This window comes from Bos javanicus, chromosome 3 (assembly GCF_032452875.1).
Source record: "Bos javanicus breed banteng chromosome 3, ARS-OSU_banteng_1.0, whole genome shotgun sequence".
Lineage (NCBI taxonomy): Eukaryota > Metazoa > Chordata > Mammalia > Artiodactyla > Bovidae > Bos > Bos javanicus.
The window spans coordinates 47,114,315-47,125,278 of NC_083870.1; the positions used below are offsets into that span (position 1 = coordinate 47,114,315).

Genomic DNA, 10,964 nt, shown 5'->3' on the forward strand with positions numbered 1-10,964 from the left:
TCAGCAGAAGATGAGATGGTTGGATGGCATCACCGACTCAATGGACATGAGTTTGAGTAAACTCCAGGAGTTGGTGATGGACAGGGAGGCCTGATGTGCTGCAGTCCGTGGGGGGTCACAAAGAGTTGAACACAACTGAGGTACTGAACTAACTGAACTAAAATTAATGATAACATTCATATGGATAATGAAAAATGAGATTTCAACATAGCCCAGAGCTACAAAAACTGGATATTCTATATGTAGTATAAATTGGTTAACATTAATAAAGGACTTAGTTCATGGAAAACACTTTTTATGTACAATCACACTTAATATTCAAAGTTTGTCATCTCAATTCTAAAGAAACTTAAGTTTAAAATGTTTTAAAATGTTTAAGTATCAAACAGGAAAAAAAGCTGAATTATACTACTTAATAATTCAAATGGGCTTCCCTGGTGGCTCAGATGGTAAAGAATCTTCCTGCAATGCAGGAGACACAGGTTCGATTCCTGGGTTGGGAGAATCCCCCAGAGAAGAGAATGACTACCCACTCCATTATTCTTGCCTGGAGAACCCCATGGACCAGCGAGCCTGGTGGGCAACAACATCTAAATGCCCAAAACTGTATCAAAAAAGTAATAAAACTGTAGGAAAAAGTACCTATAATGCATATGAATCAATTATCTTTTTATATAGAGTTGGACAAACATGATAATCATTAAAATAGATCCCATATTCAAAGAGGCAGTTCACAGAAACAGAAAGCCAAAGTTTTAAAATCTCACCTATTTCAAAATATAAATTACAAAGCTTTTTTGACCCTAAAATTAGCTAATATTCTAAATTTTCATTAAAACTCAGAATTGGTAAGGGTACAGAAAAACAAGCACTCCCATACACAATTGTGGAAAACAAATGAGGAAGAATCCTCTTGGCATTGTGGTTTTAATCAACTCTTTAGCTGTAATTTGACACCGTATTTTTACTTTTATTTTTAATATTCTCACTTGTTAACTGCAAAAATAATTAAATCAAAATATTAGTCGATGTGGAACTCAACTGTGATGTGTAAAGCAACTACAGTGTGAGGCACCAATGTAACAAGACAAAACTATAATTGCAGAGACCATATTAAGTAAAATTTTTAAGTGAACTTCTACTTCTGGCCAAGAAGGTGTAACAATGGACCTACTTAGGAAAACAAAAAAGTCATACATAATATATACAACACTGTTTTTCAAGACCACTGGACACTTGACAACGATGCACCATGGGATAAGCCATGACTGTCCCAGCTTACTGGCTTGAGAAAGTCCAGGTCAAGGCCCAGCTCCAATAAGGAAACTGGGTTGAACTTCAGAAATTCCCTGACAGTTAAAAGTCAAAAATCCAAGATCAAAGCAGCTCAAGTTTGTTTGGCAGAGTTCAACAGAGAGCTGCACAAAGAGAACTCTGGAAGGTCAGCAGAGAATCCTCCCTGAGTATTCAATGCACGTGCATAACTATGTAAAGTAGAAGGTTATTTCTCTTGTTGTTTAAGTCTTTTAAAAAGATAAATGGCTACTTAAAGAATGCGCTATAGAATTTATAACATGTAGAAGTACAATGTTATAATAACAATAGTACACAGGCCAAAAGGGGAGAAGTATTCTAATACTTTAATGGCAAAGAGCCACTGCTACTGCTACTGCTAAGTCACTTCAGTCGTGTCTGACTCTGTGCGACCCCACAGACGGCAGCCCACCAGACTCCGCCGACCCTGGGATTCTCCAGGCAAAAACACTGGAGTGGGTTGCCATTTCCTTCTCCAATGCATGAAAGTGAAAAGTGAAAGTGAAGTCGCTCAGTTGTGTCCGACTCTAGAGACCCCATGGGCTGCAGCCTACCAGGCTCCTCCGTCCATGGGATTTTCCAGGCAAGACTAGTGGAGTGGAGTGCCATTGCCTTCTCCTGATGAGGGTGAAAAATGGAGAGTGAAAAAGTTGGCTTGAAACTCAAAATCAAAAAAACTAAGATCATATCATCCAGTCCCATCACTTAATGGCAAATAGAAGGGGAAAAAGTGCAAACAAGTGACAGATTTTATTTTCCTGGGCTCCAAAATAACTGCAGACAAAGACTGCAGCCATGAAATTAAAAGACACTAGCTCCTTGGAAGAAAAGCTATGACAAAACTAGACAGCACATTAAAAAGCAGAGACATCACTTGGTCAACAAAGGTTCATATAGTCAAAGCTATGGTTTTTCCAGTAATCATGGACAGATGTGAGAGTTGGACTGTGAAGAAGGCTGAGCACTCAAAAAATGGTATTTTTGAACTGTGGTGCTGGAGAAAACTGTTCAGAGTTCCCTGAACAGCAAGGAGATCAAACCAGTCAATCCTAAAGAAAATGAACCCTGAATATTCATTGGAAGGACTGATGCTGAAGCTGAAGCTCCAATACTCTGACCACCTGTAGTCTATAAGAACTACACTTTAAACTGAAGGATACAAATAGTCTGAAAGTAACACAATGGAAAAAGATATACCATGTGAACTCTACTCAAAACAAAGCCAAGATGAGTATAATTAGAAAAAGTATACCTTAAAGCAAAGAAGATTACCATGAATAAAAATGGTCACTGTATAAAGAGGTGAATATATCAAGAGGACATAGTAATCTTAAACATTTATGTACTAATTGTAATTTCAAAAATATAAAGTGAAAATGATAGAAACACAAGGCAAAACAAACGAACGCACAATATAGATTTCAATGTCATTTTTTCAGTAAGTGACAGCAATAGAAAGACATCACTTGAACAACATTACCAATAAGCACGACCTAATTAACATATACAGAACACATCGCCCAACAACAGAATACACCTCTCTATAAAGCACTTAAAACTAACAGGATATATAATATCTAAACCATAAAATAAGAAAAAATTACAAAGATTCAAGTCTTCCAAAATATGTTCTCCAGGCACAATGAATTAAATTAGAAACAAACAAAAAGTATATGGAAAATTCCAAATACCTGGAAATTAAATAACATACCTCTCAATAATCCATGGGTCAAAGAAATAAACATGGTAGATGTACTCTGAACTGAATGAAAAGCAGCTTACATGTCAAAACTTGAGGGATGCCATGAAAGCAATATTTGTATGAAAATACATAACATTAATCCTCTGTATTAGAAAAGATACCATGTCAACTACATCAACTTTAATATTAAATAGGAAAAAAGCAAACTAAATACAAAGCAGAACATTCAAACAGCAGAAATCAATAAGATGGGAAATGGAAAACATAGAAAATTCAATGAAGCCAAAAGCTGATTATTTAAATTAATAAAATCAATGTATTTCTAGACAGACTGATAAGGGAAAAGACACTAATTATCAATATCAGAAATGAGAGAGATGACATCACTATAGATTCTAGTTATTAAAAATATAAAAATCCAATACAACAAACAACCCTACAAATAAGTTTAGCAACTGTGATGAAAAAGCTTAGCAACTTTGATGAAAAGTTTAGCAACTTTGATGAAACAGACTAATTCTATGAAAAAAAAATTGCCAAAGCTCACTCAAAAGGATAATCTGAATAATCCTATATCTATTCAATAAATTGAATGTGTAGTTTAAAACCTTCCCACAAAAACAGCAAACCCATACAGCTTCACTGGTGAACTGTACCAAACATTTAGGAAAAAAATAATGTCATTTAAGGTATTTAATTCAGGAACAAAGAATGCTTGCTCTCCCTATTTAAACACTGCACTAGATGCTTTTTCATACTTAGTGACTGAACAACTAAATGCCATAGGTAAGAAAAAGAAAAGACATTCAGATAGAAAATATAATAAACAGTGTACACAGAAAATCTGATGGCATCTACCAAAAAGCTGTATACTGTAATAAAAATGTCTGGCAAATGTGCTAAATACAAAAGCAATGGGCAAAAATAATCTTTATTTCTATATATTAATAACAAATGGACATTTGTTTTAAATATTACTTAGAATAGCACCAAAAAAAAAAACCCAAAATAAGGATAAATCTGAGTAAAAAGACAAAAAATCTGTATAGTGAAAATATAACTGCTCCAAAAAGTAAAAGATTGAATTAAATGTTAAGATAATTTGTGTTCATGGGTGGAAAAACTCAACATTAAGATGTTAATTTTCCCCAAATTGCTCTATTGATTCAAGTTAATTTCAATTAAATTCCAGCAGGCCTTTCTGTAGAAACTGACTCATAGGAAAATGTAAAGGACCCAGAAGAGCCAAAACAACTTTGAAAACAAACACAGTTCTACTTTATTTCAAGATTTGATATAAAACTAAGTAGGATAGTACATTTTTGGCTACTAAATAGACAAAAACAGGTCAATGAAAAAGAATACAGTACAAAGAATCATATGTAGATAATAATTGTTTCTGACCAAGATGCACAGCCAATTCAATTAGAAAAAAAAAGTCTTTTCAACAAATCATGCTAAAAAAAGTGAATTTCCATATTCAAATCCAAAAAATCTTGATTCATAACTGCATCATATTAAAAAAAGTTAAAAAGAACTTAAATGTAAAACTAAAAACTATAAAATCTATCAGAAAACAAAGGAGAAATCTTTGTGACCCTGGGTTTCACAATGACCTGTTTTTATTACTTAGTCATTAAGTCACTTCAGACTCTTTTGTGACTCCATGGACTGCAACCCACCAGGCTCCTCTGTCCATGGTATTTACCAAGGAAAAATACTAGAGTGGGTTGCCATTTCCTTCTCCAGGGAATCTTCCTAACCCAGGGATCAAACCTGTATCTTCTGCATTGCAGGTGGTTTCTTTACCCCTGATCCACTGAGAAGCCCTCACTGAGCCACCAGGGAAGCCGTAAAGACAATGAGTGAGTGAGTGAAGTCGCTCAGTCGTGTCCGACTCTTTGCGACCTCATGGACTGTAGCCTACCAGGTGCCACCATCCATGGGATTTTCCAGGCAAGAATACTGGAGTGGGTTGCCATTTCCTTCTCCAGGAGATCTTCCCGACCGAGGGATTGAACCCGGGTCTCCCACATGGTAGGTACTGTAGGCAGACGCTTTACCGTCTGAGCCACCAGGGAAGATCCTAAAGATGACTTAGATATGACCAAAAGCATGAGCCACACTAGCAAACACCTGGTAAACTTAAATTCATCAGAATTAAAAAATGCTATTTTTCAAAACACCATTGAGAGAATCAAAACAAAAAAGGCAGAAAATACTGCAAACCATATATCTGATAAAGAACCTGTAACCAGAATGTAGACTTCTCAAAACTTAAAGAAATAAATCAATTTGAAAAGCAGACATTCAAATAGACTTAACCAATGACATATAGCTTGCAAAAAAGTCCATGAAAAGATGTTCAACACCAAAGACACTAGAAAAATGAAAAATAAAACCACAAAGAGATTACCAGTTCACATCCATGAGACTGTCTACAATTAAGAAAAAACAGTAACAAGCACTAGAGAGGATGTAGATGGGGGATGCCACGGGCAGTAAACTGGAAATGAAAGCATTTGTTTACAAAAAGACCTGCACAGAAACTTTATTTATAATAGACCCAAATTGGAAACAATCCAAATGTCCATCAAGAGCTGTGTGGATAAACAAACTGCTGTATGTCTGTACAATGTAGTACTACTAAGCAATAAAAAGGAATGAACTACTGATATACAACATGGCTGAAATTCCAATAATGCTGAGTGGAATGATCCAGGGAAAAAGAGGATACATACTGTATGACTCTTTGCTTAAAATTCTAAAAACTGCAAACTAATCTACAGTGACACAAAACAGATCAGTGGTTGGTTGGGGAAAGAAAGGCAGAAGGGAGTAATTACAAAGGAGCAAAATGATACTCCTGGGGTTCATTACCCTGATAGTAGTGGTTCATAGGTGTATATATGTAAAAACACTGTATACCTTAAATATAGGTGGTTTATCTCAAATTATATCTCAATAAAGCTTCTTTTTAAGGCACAATATGGGCCAGTACACATGGCATGAATACATTTGTGTAACTAAACAAGGATGTTTATATGTGTGGTAATATGTAAACTAGTAATTTCAGGAAAAAAAATGCACAAAAAAAATTTTAACATAATCACCTACACCTAAGAAAAAGGACTGGAAATCAGGGAGAAATATTTTTCACTTGAATTTTTTTTAACTACACACATGTATTACTTTTTTAAATTTCATGAAAGCTTAATTACTTGGCACATAAATCCGACGCCAAAGGAAAAATTCTTAACCATTATCCTAGCAAATTATAGGCACCCCACTCCAGTACTCTTGCCTGGAAAATCCCATGGACAGAGGAGCCTGGTAAGCTGTAGTCCATGGGGGTCAAGAAGAGTTGGACACGACTGAGTGACTTCACTTTCACTTTTTACTTTCATGCATTGGAGAAGGAAATGGCAGCCCACTCCAGTGTTCTTGCCTGGAGAATCCCAGGGACGGGGGAGCCTGGTGGACTGCCGTTTACAGGGTTGCACAGAGTCGGACACGACTGAAGCGACTTAGCAGCAGCAGCAGATTATAAAAATACAACTTCAGTTATCAAAACTTTTATATTAAACAACAGACAAAAAAAAAGGCTAGCAACCACTTTAACATAATTTTCTAACAACATTCCCTCTTCAAACTACTAATGTAGAAAACTGCCAATAAACCACATCTGAACACCCTCTTCCAAGCATCTTCATTTCTTTCTGCTTGTTCTAGGTTTTGTGAATTCCTTTTATCCTTATCCAGTAATTGACAACTCAGACTTGCATCATTTATATTCTTTTTAAAAATTCACTTCCAGAAGATATGCTTGGATGGTTAACTACATCTGACCCTCTTAGAAAATACCATTGCTGAATAAAAATAAATACACCTTCCCACAAAAAGCTCATTACTTCTCCCTCAATCTACATAATATGAACTTAACAGGTAAGGCAAAATAGTACAGTGTGGACAAGTGCTTAATTTACTAGAAAGAGAGGACAGAAAATAAGCAAGAAAACACAAAATATCTCCAAGTGTTCTAAAGAATATCACATTGTTATTGATGAAATTTTAAGAATTCCAAAAATTATTTAGAATGGTCAGGAATAACTGGACTCTCAAGAGCAAACTGCCTCTCGTGACCACTCATACTTGAAGGAGGTAAATGTCTTGCCTCCAACAAGTATTTGAGATCTAGGCTTGAAAGACATTTTGCCAGGCTTGGAAAACTAAAGATTTAAGAATCGTGCCCTAACAGGGCAGAAAGGTTTACAAACAGAAATTTGTAATACATCCCAATGTTAAAATGTACAAGGATTCAAGGAAATGAAAGGCCTAAGCACTAGATCTAAGGTTTAAAGTATGAATAGTTTTTCTGGCCAAAGAGAGTGAGGAAAGATTCTAAACCATCTCTACACTAGATCTAAGGTTTAAAGTATGAATAGTTTTTCTGGCCAAAGTGAGTGACGAAAGATTCTAAACAATCTCTATGTAAGGACTGACTTTCTTTAGTAGACGCACAAACCAACTCTATAACTTCTGACTCAAATTTGAAGCTGCCTGCCTGAACAAGTTTCTTTATTCTCTTTAAAAATCAGGGTAAACTGATTTCTAATGAAGCTTATTACTAGTGAAAATATCTCAGACTTCATAACAGAAAAGCAGAGTGAAAAAAATCTTATATTACTATAATTATATCATTTAGGTCAAATCACTTTATCTGTCCATTTAGAACCATAAGTTCCCCTCAGAAAATTGGGTTATCGTTTTATATTTACAAGAATATAAGCTTTTTCAATTCCTTGAACACCATTCATACTTTAAAATATTATTCTCAGAGACTGCTTTTCTAGAAAAATTTATGGTTGTCTATTTAGGTTAAAACTATTTATATAAACCAATGTTAAAAATTCAACAAGTACTTTCCACTGGAATTTTTGTAAGCTATATTATAGTTTTCAGAAGTCAACAGAAAGTTTCCTTTAATGATAATACACTCAGTAGATCGAGGAACCCAGCTTTCCTTAGTTTTAAACACTGTTTTCCTACCTTTACGCCAACTGCAACATCAGTGACAATTCTGTAAAACAAACAAACAAAAAGCTTCAACCTCTAGTTATTCAAATGGTCACTGTTAGAAACTTTTTAGGGTAGTTCATCAATCATAAATCTTCCACTCAAAATGCAGATGGAAAACACACACAAAGATGTTCGGTGGAGCATTATCAACTTGGCTTTCTAGAAATGACTTTCAAACATGTGAGGAAACTCACAGTTTCGGTGTTTTTTTTTTTAATTTCAAATAGCAAAAAGAACAAAACCCCAAAGCCTACATAATGTCCCGCTACACTTAGGTTAATAATTTAAGACTTAATTCAACTCTTTAGTAATCTTAATAGGATGAGGAAACATGAAATTCAATACAAATTTTGCCATCTATTTCCATGCTGATCTGGGGAAAACAGTGAAATCTGGATTTGTTTCATCTAGAAAATAATCTTTAGAGAACACCTAGGATGAGTCAAATTTCGTTAGTCTGTTAACTTTTACTAGATCTGCACTTGATATCCTTAAAAAACATCGAAATCCAGATGCTTAAAAAAACCTCGTATTTTACTTCTGACCCTTCAAATACAGTCACTGATTCCAATAAAAGATACTGTTTTCCTATGCTCCCAAACGGGCTGAATACGGCTATATTTCGCCCTAAAGGGTGCCTCCTTTAACAATGAGTTAAATTATTAGAGTCTTTTCAGGTGTGGAGTGTTAAGTGTAGGGAAACCCTGGTCCCGTATCATTTCCCGAAGCCTTTGCCTCACCTCACTTAGCATTCTATCGCCAGCCTCAAAGGTGCAGATGGTTCTGGCTTTTTAAGAGTTGTTTTTGTTTTTCCAGAAACTGGTCAAAGTAGCTGAAAAGATGGCCCTGTGTTGACTATCTGCTCTTCTTTCTGCCACAGCTCTTAGCCTTTGCCCATGTGACTGATGTCCACCACAAACACTTCGTTTTTTGAGATGATTTAATTTCTGGGCCCTTCTGCCAAGCCTTCAACGTTCTTAGGCCGCACAGAAAGGCATTTTTCAGCCTCCCGCCCCCACTAGCAGACTCCAGTGAAAACAAAGGAGTGTGACATCTGCCCTCCCCCTTCCTCCCGCCGCCGCACGCCTCCCCGCCCCCCTTCCCCCGCGGCTCCCACTTAGCTTTCCCCGGAGCTCCCGCCACCGGCATCTCCCCCAGCCAGGGCGGGCCAGGCGGGGCCAAGAAGGCCTGGGACTTCTAGGGAGGGGGTCCGGGGAGGGGGGGGGGCCTCTGTTCTCTCAGCGGGGAGCCGCCCCCCTCCCCCCAACGTAGGCCTCGCTCTCCGGCCGCTACACTCGCTCCCACCGGAACCGCTCGTCCGGGGTCCGGGTCCCCGGTTACGGATCGAAATGGCTCCTAGAGGGGGGAAGGGCCGGGCGAGACATTCTGGGGCCCCCACCGCATCCCTCGCCGCCCCTCCAAGACCCGCTGCTTCTCCGGGGTCGTCGCCCCAATGCCGGCCAAGCCTACGAGTCCGCTTTCTTCCCGTTTTCTCGACCAGAGCCCGCCGGGGGAAGCCCAGGGAGGGGTGTGTGCGATGGGGCGGGGGTTGGGTAACGGCAGCCCAGCCCTGGGAGGGGCCGCCAGAGGGTTTCTGCCCGACCCCGGACGGGGCCACAGGCGGGCCCCACTCCCCTCTCACACACCACCTCGCCAAACCCGTTACCTACCCGTCCATTGCCGAACCGAACAAAGCTTCGCTCACAAGAACCGAGCCACGCAGCCGGCGAGACACACAAGCGGAGAGAAAATGGCGGCTAGAGCCCGACGGAAATTGCCGAAGGTGCCGGAGCGCACGGGGCAGCGCGTGGCAGCGGCGGCGGCGGAAAGAGCCGAGCGCGCCGGCGCCCGGCTGCGGGCGGCGAGCGGCTGGGCGCGGGGACGGCGGGGAGGGGGCGCCCGCCGCAGTGGCCTCCTACGCGGCGCCGCGCGCCTGGGGCCCTCCGCCCTTTGCGCTCTGGGCCTCGGCCTGTTGCTGAGCAGAGTGGCTTGCTTGGTTTCTATTGTACGTTCCTCCTCGAAGTCCCTGTTGCCCTCTCAGGGCGTGTGGGTGGACTAGCACCCAGCCCTCCACACCCACTGCCCTGGACCTCGGGAGGGTGTCCCCTGGACCGCAGGACTGCCCAAAGACCTCCTCCACTTTTCCCTCCAAAGCAGGTCCCAACTTGGCTACCGTCGACTTAGATGGGCCAAGAAAAAAACTATTTCATAGCTTTTTTCTTTTTTTACTATGCCATCGTTTATTAACAGACCCCTCCATCCTCTCAAAACCAAAAACCAAAAGAAACTTTATCCCATTAACCAAGACCACTGCTTAGTGAAAACTGTGCTTCTGAAGCAAGTAGACATGAGATTGAAACATACGGCTTTTGCTTCCCGACGCTTGAAGTTCCAAGTGGAGGAAGATAACGATTCTCACCTCACTCAGCTGATTAGTCTGCACCTGTAGGAAATACTCACAATACCTGGATGGAAAAGAACACAGGTTGAGAGATGTATTAAAAAGTTGGTAAGAAATCTGCTACCAACAGTAAGATCTACCATTTGGAGGCTTGAAAGAGCAAGTGGGGATGGAAGTACTAGCTCCATCTTTACCGTTGGTTAAAGATGGAGGAAACACTACGATGGGCTACTCAAATCGACTCCCTTTTCTATATCTCTCACTGGTTTCCTTTTAAATTTTAAAAGCATATTGGACAATTCCTTTAAAGTGTTTTTATCAGAGGCTCAACGTTTGAAAAGGCATCCGTTTTTGAAAAATTTGCTCAGTGGGCGACTTTTCTCTATCCTCCATCCTTCCCCCGCAGCCACAACACACACATACGCACACCTCTAATCCTGGAAATGAAAAATATTCTCTTTGTTTCTC

General features: G+C 39.4%; 1 protein-coding gene across 4 annotated transcripts in view; it reads right to left on the minus strand.

Annotated features, from left to right (window-relative positions):
* PTBP2 (polypyrimidine tract binding protein 2) overlaps positions 1-9,953 on the minus strand; it is an 85,770-nt gene extending 75,817 nt beyond the window's left edge. For 2 of the 4 annotated variants that reach the window (XM_061411121.1, XM_061411119.1), the window contains exons 1-2: positions 9,766-9,906; positions 8,066-8,096 (exon numbers count right to left, since the gene is read on the minus strand). In XM_061411121.1, the coding sequence (XP_061267105.1) occupies positions 8,066-8,096; positions 9,766-9,773 (39 nt within the window). In that variant the 5' untranslated portion in view covers positions 9,774-9,906. Of the gene's footprint in view, positions 1-8,065; positions 8,097-9,765 lie in introns of all 4 variants that reach the window. The other 2 variants (XM_061411123.1, XM_061411122.1) reach the window with 2 other exon arrangements.
* Positions 9,954-10,964: the final 1,011 nt, after the last annotated feature.